At 45.2% G+C, this 18,314-nt stretch overlaps 1 protein-coding gene across 1 annotated transcript in view; it reads right to left on the reverse strand.

Moving 5' to 3' along the window:
• The window catches only part of hmgcll1 (3-hydroxymethyl-3-methylglutaryl-CoA lyase-like 1), a 79,315-nt gene that overhangs the window by 44,963 nt on the left and 16,038 nt on the right, over positions 1–18,314 (reverse strand). Inside the window, 2 exon segments of the mRNA XM_052024415.1 lie at positions 10,934–11,122; positions 15,424–15,487. Of these exon segments, the coding sequence (XP_051880375.1) occupies positions 10,934–11,122; positions 15,424–15,487 (253 nt within the window).

An 18,314-nucleotide genomic window follows, 5' to 3' on the forward strand; every position in this document is an offset into this window, starting at 1 on the left:
CGAGTTTCCCTGGATCCCATGCCTCCTGACTTTCTGAATGAGCTTTCCATGAGGAACCTTATCAAATGCCTGACTAAAATCCATGTACACCACATCCACTGCTCTACATTCATCAATGTGCTTTGGCACATCCTCGAAGAATCCAATCAGGCTCGTGAGGCATGACCTGCCCTTCACAAAGGCATGCTGACTGTCCCTAATCAGCCTATGCTTCTCCAAATGCCCATAAATCCTGTCTCTAAGAATCTTCTCCTGTAATTTGCCCACCACTGAAGTAAGACTCACTGGTCTGTAATTCCCAGGGTTATCCCTGCTCCCTTTCTTGAACAAAGGAACAGCATTTGCCACCCTCCCATCATCTGGCACAACTCCTGTGGCCAGTGAGGAACTGTCTACATTCTGTCTACATTCTTTTGTCTATGTTCTCACTCTCCGACCGCTCCCATTCACTTCACTGATCAAATGACCTTGTTTACAGCTCAAACCTGTGGTCACCCTATTTTTACCCCATCAGAGACACCCACTCTTGCAACAACTTAAATCCCCCCCCCTTTTCTCTCCTTCCCAGTTTTGATTAAGTGTCTTCAACCTGAAACACTACCTCTGTTTCTCTCCGCACAGATGCCTCCTGACCTGCTGAGGATCTCCAGTATTTTCTGTTTTTATTTTAGGTTTCCAGAATCTGCAGTTTTTTTTATTTTAATTCTTGACTGCCTTTGGGCATGCAAAACTCTGGTTGGCAAACTTTAAAAGGTCATTTACTTGCTTCTAATATCTGTCACACAAAATGTTCTAATAATCTTCCTTTTTTATAACGTCAAGTTTTATTTCAGAATTTGAATAATAAATACGGTGGAAAGTATTTGTAGGGTTAGATCCAGACCTCTTTATTTTCTCCTGCAGTTCTTTGCTAGTTGTTTAAATAAACTAAGGTTCTTATATCATAATCTCAATATTATCTTTGTAAAATTCTATCGATAAGATATTTATTTATTTGTCACATCGAAACACACAGTGAAACACATCTTTTTGCGTTACTGAGAATGTGCTGCGGGCAGCCTGCAAGTGTCGCCACACTTCCGGCGCCCACATAATATGCCCACCGCTCCTAACCCGTATGTCTTTGGAATGTGGGTGGAAACTGGAGCACCTGGAGGAAACCCACGCAGACACGGGGAGAACGTACAAACTCCTTACAGACAGCGGCCAGAATTGAACCTGGGTCGCTGCCGCAGTAATAGTGTTATGCTAACCGCTACGTGTTCATATAATGCAGTCTTCCACTTTCTGACAAGCATTACACTTGAGGACAAAATTCTCTAACTGCTTTTAATAATATTACACCTACTACATCATTGCTAGTGAAAAGTGCCTTCATTTTTATGGTAATCTTTCTCAATGAGACACAGCAATCTGTAACTGGGAGAACTACTAACAGCCCAGTTACAAAATAAAAACCTGTTGTAAAAACAGAACTTAGTCTACAAAGCAGCAGGATAAATTTGACAGTGCAAGTAATCAGTAACAATAAAAATATGATACCCAAGTACTTATTTTCCAATTTCAAACCATGCTGAAAAAATGCAAGTAATTCATTTTATATCTTCCTCAGCGGATTATTTACATTGAGATGTAAGGCTTCACGGTAAACATTATCAACCCAAGTGGACTTCTTTCCCTGGGATTTTTATAGATTAAACAAGCTACCCATCAGTATGTTTACCACATGTCCATTTTATTACCACGAGACTGCTGGAGATGTTTTCCAAGCTCTTTTACTGGGCCAGATGTCACAGATTCCAGAGTGAAGTGAAATCAAGGCATTCCCCTTCACATGACCCCCTCTTTCTGTTTGTTTTATCAACCACCAGTGTTAAAGTATACAGGCCAGTCATTGCTGAATATCCTCACACTAAGGCCATTTTGCTAGCAATGACCAAAACTGCTGACTGAGAACTGTGGCTCTACAGCAGTACCTCATGCGGTTTCCCTCACTCCAGTTTTTTAATTGCTGACTGCATTGGCAACAGAACTGCACAGGGTCTGGTTTGCGTCCTGCCCCTCTGGCCCCTGCTTTCACTAACATCAGCAGAGGATATTGGGAGGCACGAGTTGTGCTGTGCAAACACAAATCGGCAATCCACCCCGTCACCCCACAACGGTTCCAACGCTGACTGCGTGAGATTGGCCCAATCAGGTGAGGGTTCACCAAACCACTTTCAGCGGCGCCACCCTTACAATTATTTATTTTTCTGCAAATTCCAAAGTGGAATGAATGAACTGCAGCAGATATTGTGGTTGGATTAATAAAATAAAGCATAACTCCAGTGGGTACCTCAAGTGCCAAAAAGCTGCACAAAACTGATCTATAGTTTATCTCAAACAGCAGATTCTTTTAACATAATGCCTAATACTAGAGGGCATGCGTTTAAGGTGGGGTGGGGGGGGGAGTAAGTTCATAGGAGATGTGCGGGGCAAGTTTTTTTACACAGAGAGTGGTGGGTGCCTGGAATGTGTTGCCAGAGGTGGTGGTGGAGGCAGATACGATAGAGGTGTTTTATGAGGTTCTTAGATGGGCACGTGAATGTGCAGGGAATGGAGGGAGATGGGCATTGTGTTGGTAGAAGGAATTTGAAGGTATTTCATTACCAGTTCACAGTGAACGGCAGGGCCCAAGGGAGTGTTGTAGAACAGAGGGACATTGGAGCACATGTACATGGCTCCCTGAAAGTGAAGTCACAGGTAGACAGGGTGGTGAAGAAGGTTTTTGGCACGCTGGCTATCATCAGTCAGGGCACTAAGTATAAAAGTTGGGAGGTCACGGTGTGGTTGTATGGGACACTGATGAGGCTGCACTTGGAGTATTGTGTTCAGTTTTGGTCGCCCTGCTATAGGAAAAATGTTACTAAACTGGAAAGAGTGCAGAAAAGATTTACAAGGATGTTGCCAGGACTTGAGGGACTGAGTTATAGGGAGAGGTTGGGCAGGCTGGGACTTTATTCCTTAGAGCGTAGGAGACTGAGAGGTGATCATATGGAGGTGTATAAAATCCTGAGGGGCACAGATAGGGTGAATGCACTCAGTCTTTTTCCCAGGGTTGGGGAATCAAAAACAAGAGGGCATAGGTTTAAGGTGATTTAATAGGAACTTGGAGGCAACTTTTTTACCCAGAGTGGTCAGTTTATGGAATGAGCTGCCAGAGGAAGTGGTTGAGGCAGGTATTAATGTACATTAATAACACTTAAAAGGTACTTGGACAGGTACATGGATAGGAAGGGTTTAGAAGGATATGGGTTAATTGCAGACAAATGATACCAGCTGAGATGGGAGTCTTGGATGGCATGGACCAGTTGGGCTGAAGGGCTTATTTCCGAGCTGCATGACTCTGTGATTCTACGACTCAATGTAAGTGGAAGTTTATAATAGAGATATTGAATGAATTAAAATCCAGGCACCAAGTAAAATTAATTGCTTCACACAGAACTATTTGCAATCACCAGTTGTATATATTAGTTTACAGACTTGCTACTTTGATTGTACAGAAGTCACAGATCTACAAACAATCTGCTGGAGGAACTCAGTGGGTCGAGCAGCTTTTGTGAGAGGAAAGGAACTGTTGATGTTTCAGGTCAAAACCCTGCACAGGACTCACATGTCTACCTTCTGTTCATCGGTAGACCTGTGTCCTCATTACACTCAAACTCCGATTTTTTTGGAAATCCAAGTGGTTTGACATCTGGCTGACCAGATGATGTTTCCTGTGCTCCCTTGAAACTCACCAGGGTCCCAGTTCCCACAGCCCCCTTAAACTTACCAAGTTCACTGGAAAATTTATATTACTGTGTAACCTTTAAAAAAGTGAACTAGAAGTGTATTGGTGTCTTAATAACATCCAATAGTCCAGAAAATCTCCCATTCCAGCACCACCAAAGTCCCAAGCATGCCAGATTATTTGAATTTTACAAAGTTTTTAGGACACAGTATATTATTATAATTTCCCCATGTTCCCGCAGTAGTCCACATACATGCCCAGCAAGTATGGTTAAATGGAAACTTCATTGTCAACTGAGCCAAAGACAAAGAATTGAGCAGTAGCACACCCACAACACCCCCGAACACAAGACTTGCTAAATCCCAGACCAGGAATTAAATCCCTCCCGTTGCTCCGTGATTCTTTGACCCTTTGATAATGAGCTACCAAGAACAGGAAAATCTCTGAACTGGTGTCTGGTCTATACCAAGAAGGGGTGCAACAGCGTAGTGTTTATGGTCCAAAACTGATACCCCAGTGATCTGGACCACTGATCTGGTGACCCATTTCCACCCTGGGGAATTTAAATTCAGCTAATTAAATAATTGGGGAATTTTAAAAAAATGACATTACAATAAACACTATGGAACTGTCATATTGTGATTTAAAATTCTGGTTCATCGATGTCTTTAGGAGAAGTAAATCTTGAGAAACAAAGGACTGCAGATGCTGGAATCTAGATGAAAAACACGATGATGCTGGAGGAACTCAGCAGGCCAGGCAGCGTCCGTGGAGAAAAACAGGGGGTCAACGTTTCAGGTCAGGACCCTTCTTCAGGACTGAAGATAGGAAAAGGGGAAGCTCAATATATAGGAGGGAAAAGCAGAGCAGTGATAGGTGGACAAAAGAGGGGAGGTGGGGTGGGCACAGGGTGGTGATAGGTAGATGCAGGTAAGAGATAGTGATAGGCAGGTGTGGGGGAGGAGGGGAGAGCAGATCCACTGGGGGAGGGGTCAAAGGTAAGGAGGATAAAAGGGTAGAAAAAGGGAGATAGTCTAGGGAGATAGTGTGTGTGCATGTGTGTGTGCATGTGTGTGTGTGTGTGTGTGTGTGTGCGTGCGTGCGTGCGCGCGCGTGTGTGTGTGTGTGTGTGTGATGGGGGGGTTGAGGGGATTACTTAAACTGGTAGAATTTAGTTCTGCTCTGTTCTGCTCTGAGAACTGCTCTGCTTTTCCCTCCTATATATCGGGCTTCCCCTTTTCCTATCTTCAGTCCTGAAGAAGGGTCCTGACCCGAAACGCTGACCACCTGCTTTTCTCCACGGATGCTGCCTGGCCTGCTGAGTTCCTCCAGCATCATCGTGTTTTTCATCGAGAAGTAAATCTCATTGACCTCCCACATTCTGCCCTACATGTGACTCAAGGCTTGTGTGGCTGATTGTTAGTTGTCTGCCAAAATAGCCCAGCAAGCTACACAGTTCCGGAGCAATTAGACGTTGGCTATCGATGGTGCCTTTGCCGATGACACCCCTCCTGAGAACAATTAAAAAGTTAATTTGGGAACCAGTGCAGGAATTATAATTTTGTCTTCATGTTCTTAGGCTGGGAGTCAGGAATATGGACTAGAGTTTTCTTTTACATTGGTATGTAGCCCCCTGTTTTTTTAAGATAAGATCTTTATTAGTTACATGTACATCGAAACACGCAGTGAAATACATCTTTTTGCATAGAGTGTCCTGGGGGGCAGCCCACAAGTGTCGCCACACTTCCGGCACCAACACAGCACGCCCACAACCTCCTAACCCGTACATCTTTGGAATGTGGGAGGAAACCGGAGCACCCGGAGGAAACCCACGCAGACACAGGGAGAATGTACAAACTCCTTGGCCGGAATTGAACCCATATCGCTGGCGCTGCAATAGCACCATGCTAACCGCTAATTGATCTTTAAAGCTTTTCGCTTGACTGTTAAGAGCAATAATTACGTTCACACCATTATGTAATGAAGCTGTGATAATGCCAATGATATGACTATCCAGCTCGCTTTGTGTGGTGTAATGTAATCTTTTAGTCATATTATTGCAGTATAATTAATGAAGTTATCACATCCTACAATGTCCAAAGAAGCAGAATTCCAAGGAATTATTGACTGTGTGGGACTCAGAAGCTTTTCATGCAGCTCCCACTTTCACACACCAGCTTACCCTCGGGATAGCCTGCCGGAGATCAGTGCAGAAGGGGAGTGTGACGATGTCACACCACATCTATCAGTACATTGAACAGCGGACCTTTTACACTGCAAACCTGCTGCAGTCCCCTGTCATTTATACTATTTTACCACAAAACCTTATAATCTGCCCAGAGGGCTGGGCTGGAGTTCAGTTCTTTCTCTGGTATCCTATTATCATGGTTTTCTGTCATACAGGGATAATGAAAGGATCCTTTTCCCCTCTGTCTGGCAGGAACTCATCATGTGGTTGAACAGTTTACAGATAAATAAAGCAGAAGCCCTTAAGGGTGTACTTTGCCCTGAACTTGAATGTGGTGTGAATGACATGGGCTGTCATGTTCACATATGCTGAATAGCTGAATCTTTGTCTAAACCTTTCACATCGGATAACTTCCCTGAAAAGTACTGCTTCACTCTTGGGGAGGGGAACCTGTAAAGAAACACAAAGGGCTTGCAAATAAAATGGCAATATAAACTGGCCTGTTCTTTTCAGATGAACTCATCTGTACTCCTTTATAATGGATATCTTATATACAGATTTGGAGGAAGGGTTACTCTAAAGGAACTAAAAATAACTCTCATCCTCAATTGCAATTAGCAAACTCCTACTTCGAAAACCCTTGGGCTTAAGGATGAATCTGTTCCCTGGGTCCTCAATGGTAAGATATCTTTATTAGTCACATGTACATTGAAACACACAGTAAAATGAATCTTTTGCACAGAGTGTTCTGGGGGCAGCCTGCAAGTGTCGCCACGCTTCCGGCGCCAACATAGCACGCCCACAACTTCCTAACCCGTACGTCTTTGGAATGTGGGAGGAAACCAGAGCACCTGGAGGAAACCCCTGCAGACACGGGCAGAACATACAAACTCCTTACAGACAGCAGCCGGAATTGAAACTGGATCGCTGGCGCTGTAATAGCGTTACGCTAACCGCTACACTACTGTGCCTGCCCTCAGACTCTGCCACGGTTAGCCCGCGATTGGCTGAGGGAGCAGGACGGTGGGTGGTTTGGAACATTGTGCGCTCACTCAGTTCATTGATGGTGAATGGCCTTCATCGAGTCACGGAGTCATACAGCATGGAAACAGGCCCTTCAGCCCAACTGGTCCATGCCAACCAAGATTCCCATCTAAGCTAGTCCCAATTGGCCCCTATCCCTCTAAACCTTGCAGAGGCCTTGCAGAGAATCCAGATGTTTGGTGCCACCTGAGTTGCTTTTGCTTCATTCTGAGTGGCCACGTGTCAGGGATTCTCATGAGTCTGTGAGGACGTTGCATTTCGTTTTCCGAGGAGAGGTCGAGAGTGTCCTCCTGCAGAGCTGGTTGCCACGACCGAGTTCCGAGTCGAGTGCTTACTTAGGGAGTCCGATGTCAGGCATGCAGAAGATGAGGCCCATCCATTGGACCAGGCTGGGTGTGATCATACTTACAGGAACGGGAAGAGGACTCAGGAAGAGCCAGGAAGAGGATCCCAACATTGGTTCTCCCACCCTGCCAATGGATTTGAGGGATTTTGCGGATACAGCATTGGTGGCACCTCCCCTGTGCTTTGAGGTTAAGACAGAACTGTTGGAGGAATTCAGTGGGTCAGGCAGCATCTGTGGAGGGAAATGGACAGTCAACATTTCCATTTCCCTCCACAGATGCTGCCTGACCCACTGAGTTCCTCCAGCAGCTTGTTTTTTGCTCCAAACTGCAGCATCTCCGGTGGTCTCCACTATGCTTAGAGGTGTTGGCTGTATGTTTCCCTCGTCTCTGAAGCTTACAAGAGGGTTTGGATCACCACCAATCCATAGCATCTAAGGTTAGGTCCCATTTTGGGGTCTTCACCTTTGAAGATCCTTTAGAACATAGAACATAGAACAGTACAGCACAGAACAGGCCCTTTGGCCCACAATGTTGTACTGACATAGCTAATCCCTCCTACCTACAGAATGCCCATATACCTCTATTTTCCTCTCATTCATGTGCCCATCCAAGCCCCTCTTAAAAGCCCCCAGTGAATTTGCCTCCACCACCCTATCAGGCAACGCATGCCAGGCATCCACCACTCTCTCAGTAAAAAACGTACCCCTCACGTCTGTTCTGAACCTACCTCCTCTCCACTTAAATGCATGCCCTCTGGTATTGGATCGCTCAATAATGGGCAAAAGATATTGCTTGTCCACCCTATCTATGCCCCTCAGCATTTTATACACTTCCAACAGATCACCCCTCAGCCTCTGCCGCTCCAGAGAAAAGAGCCCAAATTTGTCCAGCCTCTCCTGATAGCACATGCCCTCTAATCCAGGCAGCATCCTAGTAAACCTCCTCTGCACCCTCTCTAAAACCTCGACATCCTTCCTATAGTGAGGTGACCAGAACTGCACGCAATACTCTAAATGCAGCCTAACCAGAGTTCTCCTCAGTCAGCTGAATACTGTGCAGGCTAACCAGAGATGGTAATGAACTTGCTCATTAACATCTGCCTTCACTGAGAGGTGGCTTTCAAGATATCAGGAGCCACTGTTTTAATAGTCTTCAAAGTCATTCACATGGAATCAATTCTAAGAAACCAATGATATACTATAGAAGAACTTGTGAAGGCACTATACAATTTTCCCAGCAGTGTACCAAGCTCTCAGTACTGTAATTCCTCTAATTGCCTGTGTTATGTGCGTCCGCACGCTTATATGTGTCTGAGTGTGTGTCTGTGTGTCTGTGTGTGTGTATGTGTGCGTGTGTACACGCTTGTGTATGTCTCCGTGTATGTGCAAGTGTGTTTGTGTGTGTATGCTTGTTTGTGTGTGTGTCTGCATCTGTATGTGTGTATGTGTGTGCATACGTGTGTGTGTATGTGCGCATGTGTGCATGCTTGTGTGTGTGTGTATGTCAGGGTTAAAAAAAATCGACCATGACTGAATGGCGGAGCACAGAGCAGACTCAATGGGCTGAATGGCCTAATGCTGCTCCTATATCTTATATCATTTCGGCCCAGCGATCGGATCAGAGCAGACCAACACCAGAGGTTGGGGGGGTGGTGGTAACATGACTTCACTGCCTGCTCCTCGCAATGCTCAGCACCTGCAGCCTGCTAATACCCGTCAGGAGCTCTCGGTATTGTCCAGCTGCAACTTAACGCCAACTGTCACTTGTCTGGGAGCTGCGTTCTAGTGCGGATAGTTCCGGAATAAATGCCAGAAAGAGGGAGCAGTTTCTCGGTGCAGCTCTGGAACTTGCTACATGGGAAGTGAAGGGACAAGCGTTTATCACCAGAGAGCAGGGGCCTCCTCACCCTCACCCATCCTCAGGGAACGCCCGGGAAGGCCATGGAAAGAAATTGCCAAGGATGTCAGTGCCAAGGGCTTTGGAACAGAGAACATAGACCATTACAGCACGGTGTAGGCCCTTCGGCCCACAATGTTGTCCCGACATTTTATCCTGCTCTAAGATCTATCTAACCCTTCCCTCCCACATAGCCCTCCATTTCTCTATCATTCATGTGTCTATCTAAGAGTCTCTTAAATGTCCGAAATGTATCTGCCCCCACAACCTCTGCAGGCAGTGTGTTCCACGCACCCACCACTCTCTGTAAAAAACTTACCCCTGACATCCCCCTTATACCTTCCTCCAATCACCTTAAAATTATGTCCCCTCATGTTAGCCATTGTCACAGTAGGAAAAAGTTTCTGACTGTCCACCTGATCTACTGGTATTGGTTTATTATTGTCACTTGTACCAAGGTACAGTGAAAAGCTTGTCTTATGCCTCTTATCATCTTGTACACCCCTATCAAGTCACATCTCATTCTCCTTCTCTCCAAAGAGAAAAGCCCGAGCTCACTCAAATATGACCTCACGATCTACCTTGTTGTGACCTTGCACCTTATTGCACTGCACTTTCTCTGCAGCTGTGACACTTTACTCTGTACTGTTATTGTTTTCACCTGTACTACCTCAATGCACTCTGTACTAACTCAATGTAACTGCACTGTGTAATGAATTGACCTGTACAATCGGTTTGTAAGACAAGCTTTTCACTATACCTCGGTACAAGTGACAATAATAAACCAATACCAATACCAATATCCTCATAAGACATGCTCTCCAAACCAGGCAGCATCCTGGTAAATCTCCTCTGCACTCTCTCCAAACTTTGTGGTTGGAAAAGTATTTCATCAGTGCAATCAGAGTTCCCGCGTCTGCACACTGTTCTGTCAGTTGCTGCCTCATTGATCCAAACACTACCCTCACCACGGTCCTACACCTTTCACACCCACACTTCAACCTCCTCGTCTTCACTATTACACCTCCCATACCTCTCCCTCCCTCACAACACTAGCACACACACACACACACACACACACGCGCATGCACACAGACACACACATACGCACCCATACACGTACACATACATACCTAGCACCTTGCCTTAACTTTGATTTGGCCCTTTCACTTCCCTCTGTTCTGTAGTTACTAACCTGATGAGCTTTCAATATTTTCCGTATTTAATGCTTTCAGTGGCCTGGAAATTCCAGCGTGCCCTCTCGGACGTGTTAGTGGGGAACTGCGAATGACTGTATCGGTAGGGGTTGCGCACAGCAACAGTATCATTAAAGAAGAAGACACGTGGAGGTGGTTGGTGGTGGGAAAAAGAACGTTGCTATCCTGCTCGGGGCAGCAGCTGGCAGTGGGGTGAGAGAGGATTGGTGAGCTGGATCAGGGAATGGGGTCAAGGGTGGGAGCAGGTGGGATTGGAGTCTCTATGGGAAGTCTTGGGAGAGACCTGTGCTGTAAATGCAGCAATATGCACCACATAAACAGCAATATGCAACCTCATTTCAAATATAATATGAAAGATTACCACACATTGACCTGAAGAGAATAATTAATTCTAACACATGCGTACCTCTATGTTATATCGTGGTAAAATCTCTAGGGGGCATGACTGCCCAGCTAAACTCAGACTTACCTGTAAAGCCACATAGACATTGGCCAAAGCCTGGCCATAAGTGTCATGGCAATGAACTGCCAGCGCACTTTTAGGAATTTCCTTGAGCACTGCTTGAAGCATTTCCTTCATGTCACCAGGAGTCCCTATTCCCGTTGTGTCCCCCAGTGAGATTTCATAGCAACCCATGTCGTACATCCTTTTTGCCACCTACAAAAACAAAGTTTGAGTTATGATGTGGAATTTCACTTCACTTTCCAAAGTTAAAGCAACAGTTGCCGGAATAGTGAATAGGAAGGAGAGCTTCAAGTTCCTAGGAGGGAACATCACCAACAGCCTGTCCTGGTCCAACCATGTAGACGCCACAGCCAAGAAAGCTCACCAGCGCCTCTACTTCCTCAGGAGGTTAAAAAAATTTGGCATGTCCCCTTTGACACTCACCAACTTTTATCGATGCACCATAGAAAGCATCCTATCCAGATTCATCAGGGCTTGGTACGGGAGCTGCTCTGCCCGGGACTGCAAGAAACTGCAGAGTTGTGGACACACCCAGTGCATCACAGAAACCAGCCTCCCCTCCACGGACTCTGTCTACATTTCTCACTGCCTCGGTAAAGCAACCAGCATAATCAAAGACCCCGCCCACCCTGGACATTCTCTCTTCTCCCCTCTCCCATCAGGCAAAAGATACAAGAGCCTGAAAGCACATACCACCAGGCTCAAGGACAGCTTCTATCCCGCTGTTATAAGACTATTGAATGGTACGATAAAATGAACTGTTGACCTCAACTTACCTCATTATGACCTTGCACCTTATTGTCTGCCTGCACCGCACTTTCTCTGTAACTGTAACACTTTATTCTGCATTCTATTATTTTCCCTTGTACTACCTCGATGTACTGCTGTAATGAAATGATCTGTATGGATGCAAAACAAGGTTTTTCACTGTACGTTGGTACATGTGACAATAATAAACCAATTTACCATTTAAAAAGTGTTAAGTTAAATGGCTACATTTTAGGTGCCCTTAATCCAGAGAGTTTACAATCACAGATTAGGTATGCAGGAATTAACAGAGCAGTAAGTTTTGTGAGAGAACTCTGCATGATTGGTTAATAATGGGGATACATTTTTGAATAGGTTAAAAGACACGTTCATAAATAGTTGAGTGGAGTCTTCAACCATTTCTGGTTAACATATCGGGCATGTAGCTAAAAGAGTCAGGGATGCCCTCAATAGGTTGAAAGTGTTGTCAAAGGGGAGGATCAACGGAATTCCATTCAAGATGGTTTTTTGAGTTTTTATAAATGTCAAGAGTACCTCTACAATGCCTAGCTCAGGTAAGGTGTCATGGATAAATGGTTGAGGGTTAACAGTGGTTCCAAGGATTGACGGCAAGGAGACTGTTTGAGGCTAGAGAGTCATGAGATGGGGGCTTCCAAATTCTGGCAACACTGCTCTTGTATGCATTAGCTGAAGTTTCTAGCCAACACTGGTTAAGTAACGTCGAACGAGAGCTCACATTCAGGTCATTTCCTTCACACTCTCAGGACTATGAAGCACCTTTGATGTGGCCATTGTTTAAAGGCAAATACGTACCTCAAGGTCCCAAAATCACCAAACACAATCGTGTACTTTCACTGGGCTGGAGGACTTGTAACCATTGGCTTGAAGACTAGCAGAACTTCCTCATAGATTTGTAGCTGGAGGATAGAACTCGGATGAGAAGTTCTTCAACCAACATGTACGCAACAAGCCACAAATCTTCCATCATTCTGTGGTTGTGTGACTAGAAGTTAATGGAGAAGCCAGCACTATAGCTGACCACCTCACAGCAAGCCAAAGTTACCACAGACTCCCCCTACATATAAAAATAACCTTCAAACCTTGGTAAAGGACAACACTTGCTGTGGATGGCACACTATCAGTTGCTAACGCTCCACAGCCTAAATAAACCTCCACAATCTCAAGTGACATGGAAGCAGCTCAGTTTGTAGCTGTAAGACATGGATATCTTAAAAAATGGGTGTCACAAATTGGTAAATGGGTTTATTATTGTCACATGTACTGAGGTACAGCGAAAAACTTGTATTGCATACCGTTCATACAGATCAATTCATTACACAGTGCATTGAGGTAGTCCAAGGGAAAACAATACAGAATGCAGAATTAAGAGTCACAGCTACAGAGAAAGCGTAGTGCAGGTAGACAATAAGGTGTAAGGGCATAACAAGGTAGATTGTAAGGTCAGGAGTCTATCTTATCATGCTAGGGAACCGTTCAAGAGTCTTATAACTGCAGAACAGAAGCTGTCCTTGAGCCTGGTGGTACATGCCTTCAGGTTTTTGTATCTTCTGCCCGATGGGATGGGGGGAGAAGAGAGAATGTCCGGGGTGGGTGGGGTCTTTGATTATGTGGCTGCTTTACAGAGGCAGCGAGAAGTGTAGACAGAGTCTAAGGAGGGGAGACTGAGCTGTGTCCACAACTCTCTGCAGCTTCTTGCGGTCCTGGGCAGAGCAGTTGCCGTACCAAGCTGTGATGCATCCAGATAGGATGCTTTCTATGGTGCATCTGGGTAAATGAAAGTAAATCCTGTCTGTATAAAGCAAAGTGGTGCAGCTGGTAGAGCTGCTGCCTGACAACTCCAGAGACCCGGGCTTGATCCCGACCTCTGGTGCTGTCTGTGTGGAGTTTGCACATTCTCCCTGTGACCGTGTGGGATTCCCCTAAGATGCTTTGATTTCTTCCCACATCTCAAAGACGCACGGGTTGGTCGATTAATTGGGCCACTGTAAATTATCACTGGTGTGGGTGAGTGGTAAAATCTGGGAGGAGTTGATGCAAATGTGGGGAGAATAGAACAGGCCATTCGGCCCACAATGTTGTGCCGACATAGCTAAACCCTCCTATCTACAGAAAGCCCATATCCCTCCATTTTCCTCTCATTCATGTGCCCATGCAAGCCCCTTTTAAAAGCCCCCAATGAATTTGCCTCCACCTCCCTAGCAGGCAACGCATTCCAGGCATCCGCCACTCTCTGAGTAAAAAACGTACCCCTCACGTCTGTTCTGAACCTACCCCCTCTCACTTTAACTGCATGCCCTCTGGTATTGGATCGCTCAATAATGGGAAAAAGATATCGCTTGTTAATTGAAATGTGTTCGACTAAAAATAATTTTAAAAATGGGTGGGTGATAGTGGGTGCAGTCTCAGAGCGACCTGCTTCCTTGCAGTATCACCCTGTGAGTCCTTAACAACCGAAATTGAAGATGGAATTTTCTGAAGTAGCTGGAGAAGAAAACTGGCAGTAAATAACTGAACATCACAACATTGCATTTAAACAACAACTGACATTTCTGAACACCTTACCACACTTATGTAAATATAATGGTGAAGTTACCCCAAAATAACCCTTCGTTCTGTCCACCATACCTGCCGGGATCTCCCGGTGGCCGGCCATTTTAATTCCACTTCCCATTCCCACAGCGACATGTCTGTCCTCGGCCTCCTCCCCTGCCAAGTTGATGCAAGACGCAGGTTCGAGGAACAGCAGCTCATATTCCTCTTTGGGAGTCTCCAACCTGACGGCAGGAGCATCGAATTTTCTAACTTCTGGTAATCGACGCCCTCGGTCCCCTTTGTTTTTTACTTATCCCACCGGCCCCCATCACCCTGTCTCCTTCCCCTCCCCTGCTTTCTCCATCTGCCCGTCACCCGCACATTCCTCCCTCCGGTTCCCCTCCCCACCTCCTTCCCTCTATTCCATGTTCCACTGTCCTCTCCTATCAGATTCCATCTTCTTCAGCCCTTTGGTCTTCCCGGCTTCTGACATCATTCCTGCTCTCCCCCCTCCCCCACCTGCTTATTACCCCCCCCCTCACCTGGATCTTGCCTACCACCTGCCTGCTCTTGCTCCCCCCCCCTCCCCCCACCTTTTTCTAACGGGTATCTCTCCTCTTCCTTTCCAGTCCTGATGAAGGGTGTCAACCTGAAACATCGACTGTCCGTCTCCCTCCACAGATGCTGCCCGACCCACTGAGTTCCTCCAGCATGTTGTGTGTTGCTAAGAACTTTTAAACCCTCCCTTGAATTCTTATGGCAGACATCATTAACAGTGATAGACCAGGCACTGGAAAGGGCACTTGCTTGCAGTTAGCGTAACACCATTAGAGCGCCAGCGACCCGGGTTCAATTCCCGCCGCTGTCTGTAAGGAGGTTGTACGTTCTCCCCATCCCTGCGTGGGTTTCCTCCGGGTGCACCGGTTTCCTCCCACGTTCCAAAGACGTACGGGTTAGGAAGTTGTGGGCATGCTATGTTGGCGCTGGAAGAGTGGCGACACTTGCAGGCTGCCTCCCAGCACACTCTCAGTCACACAAAAGATGCATTTCACTGTGTGTTTCGAAGTACATGTGACTAATAAGTAAATATCTTAAATATCTTATCTCCTAATTCTTTTTGGGGAAGTTTGCACTAACACCATCATTAGTATCACGCTGGTTGTACAACTTACCTTCGCAACCTTTGCTGGTTCAATGGTTCCTTCGTACGGGCAGCCTATTGCACAAGACACATACCTATGGTTGAAGCAAAAGTAAATGTTTTGGTTTGCTTCCCTTATTGCAATAAAAAAAATTATTTTAGAAGCCTACAATTTAGAGTCATAGAGTCATGCAGCATCAAAACACCATTGACCATCAACCACCCATTCACACTAATTCCACGTTAATCCTATTATCTTTATTCTTCGCACCTTCTCACCAACTCTCTCTAGATTCTACCACTCAACTACACACTAGGGGCAATTTACAGAGGTCACAATCACAAGATCACAATACAAAGGGGCAGAAGTAGGCCATTCGGCCCATCGAGTCTGCTCCGTCACTTTCACCTTGAGCTAAACTATCCCCATCTAGCTCCAATTCCTGGCCTTTTCCCCATATCCCTTGATACCCTGACTAGTTAGATACCTATCAATCTCTTCCTTAAACACCCCCTGAATTATCCCACCAACCTGCATGTCTTTGGGACGCGGGAGGAAACCGGAGCATCCGGAGGAAACCCACGCAGTCACAGGGAGAACATGCAAACTCCACGCAGACAGCGCCGGATGTCAGGATCGAACCTGGATCTCTGGTGCTATGAGGCAGTCGCTTTACCAGCTGTGCCACTGTGCCTCCCTGATATAGATTCATATAAATGTGACTCAGGCAGCGCTTGTGAATAGAGGCAAAAGTTAACATTTCAGATTGATTAGCTTTCATTAGAACTGTTTCACCAGTTGTAATGGAAAGTCATCGATGAGATGTTTCCTGACCTGCTGATTATTTCCATGTTATCCTGGATAAGGGATACCTGTGGAACCATTGACTTAAATCCCTGCATAAGTAACCCAATGTCAGGTCAATTCTCTGGATCCCTGAAATCACTTTATAATGTGTAATAGAACTCCCATACATCCACTTTAATTATGTTTCAACTCTAAGTCAAAGTCAAGTTGTCATATGCACAACTACATGTGTGCACAGGTGCAATGAAAAACTTGCAGCAGCTTCACAGGGACATAGCATCAGATAAGCAGCATTCACAAGAAAAACATAAATTAAGCATAAATTATACACAAATTTTGCAAGAAAGAACACAATTAGAGCAAAGAAAAAGCGTCCATTGTAATGCAAAGTGATCAAAGTGGTCACAGTGTTGTTAAACTCTAGTGATTAGGGTTGTGCCGGTTGGTTCAAGAACCGAATGGTTGAAGGGAAGTAGCTGTTCTTGAACCTGGGGGTGTGGGACCTCGGGGCACGTAATCACATTTACTTCTTAGCAGTGCAGATGCGATTAGCAGTCAAATCATGAGAATAGTGCTTTTAGAACTGATACCCAGCAACTGTTTAAATTGCATTATTTATGGAAATATTTTCTTGTTTTTCCGTTTGGTTTATGTTTGGTTGTATTGCATTTTGGAAAGTTGTGGAACTAAATGTCATGGAGCTAAATATAAACTATTGCCTAATTGCAAATTAAATGTCTCAGTTGGTGCAACTTAATGCATTAGTCTGGCCGTTGGTATAACAAAGCCATCTCCTCAGTAAAGCAACTAACTGGAGCTCTTTACTATTTTGATGATCACATTTTTAAAGTTTAACGAGATACTCTGAATACTTTTAAACGGCAGCAATCTCCATTTTGAGATTATCAATTTTATGCCCAACTAAGCAAGAATAAAGGCTACAAGTTACTTGTGTTTTGGAAGCACTTGTAATTAGGCATAGAGTCATGCAACACAGAACTAGGCCCTTTGGCCCAACTGGTCCATGCTGACCAAGATTCCCATCTAAGCCAGTCCCATTTGCCCGTGTTTGGCCCATATCCCTCTAAACCTTTCTTATCCATGTACCTGTCCCAGTATCTCTTAAATGTTGTTAATGTACCTGCCTCAACCACTTCCTCTGGCAGCTCATTCCAAATACTGACCACCCTCTGGGTGAAGAAGTTGTCCCTCAGGTTCCTATTAAATCTCTCTCTTCTCACCTTAAACCTATGCCCTCTAGTTCTTGATTCCCCAACCCTGGGAAAACGACTGTGTGCATTCACCTTATAATTTTATATACCTTTCTAAGATCACCCCTCATTCTCCTATGCTCCAATGAAAATATTCCCAACCTGCTCAACCTCTCTCCATAACTCAGTCCCTTGAGTCCCGACAACATCCTCGTAAATCTCCTCTGCACTCTTTCCAGCTTGATGGCACCTTTTCTGTAGCAGGGTGACCGAACCTAAAGACAATTTTCCAAATGCAGCCTCACCAACAACTTGTACAACTGCAACATCACACCCCAACTTCTATACTCAGTTCCCTGACCGATGAAGACCAGCGTGCCAAAAGCCTTCTTCACCACCCTGTCTACCTGCGATGCCACTTTCAGGGAACCAAGTACTTGTGCTCCTGGTTTTCCCTGTTCTGGAGGGACATTCTTTTCTGGAGTTCATGGAGAACTCCACGTTCCTGTCAATTACTTGAACAAAGGAAAATTAAAGAAAGGAAGCTTCAAAATGGAAAAATAATAGACTCCTTGACAACGAAACATAAAAAACATAAAAACACAAAATGTTGTAAATGCTCAGCATATCAGGAGTTGGCAAATTAGCAATTTGATTTTTGACCTCCAACTCATACCTATCAGCATTAATCTCAACACGAACTGTGGAAATTGTAATTTTGCCACAAGGAAATATGGTACTTTGCTTATTAAGGCCAATACTCACAACAACCAAAACCCTCTCCCAGTTGCTAGGGTGTGACACATTCTACAGGCCTTCTGTTCCTCCAATGATCATTTTGAACAAAATTTTTCCCAGCGACCCGGGTTCAATTCCGGCTGCTGTCTGTAAGGAGTTTGTACG

Source organism: Pristis pectinata, chromosome 10 (genome assembly GCF_009764475.1).
Source record: "Pristis pectinata isolate sPriPec2 chromosome 10, sPriPec2.1.pri, whole genome shotgun sequence".
Lineage (NCBI taxonomy): Eukaryota > Metazoa > Chordata > Chondrichthyes > Rhinopristiformes > Pristidae > Pristis > Pristis pectinata.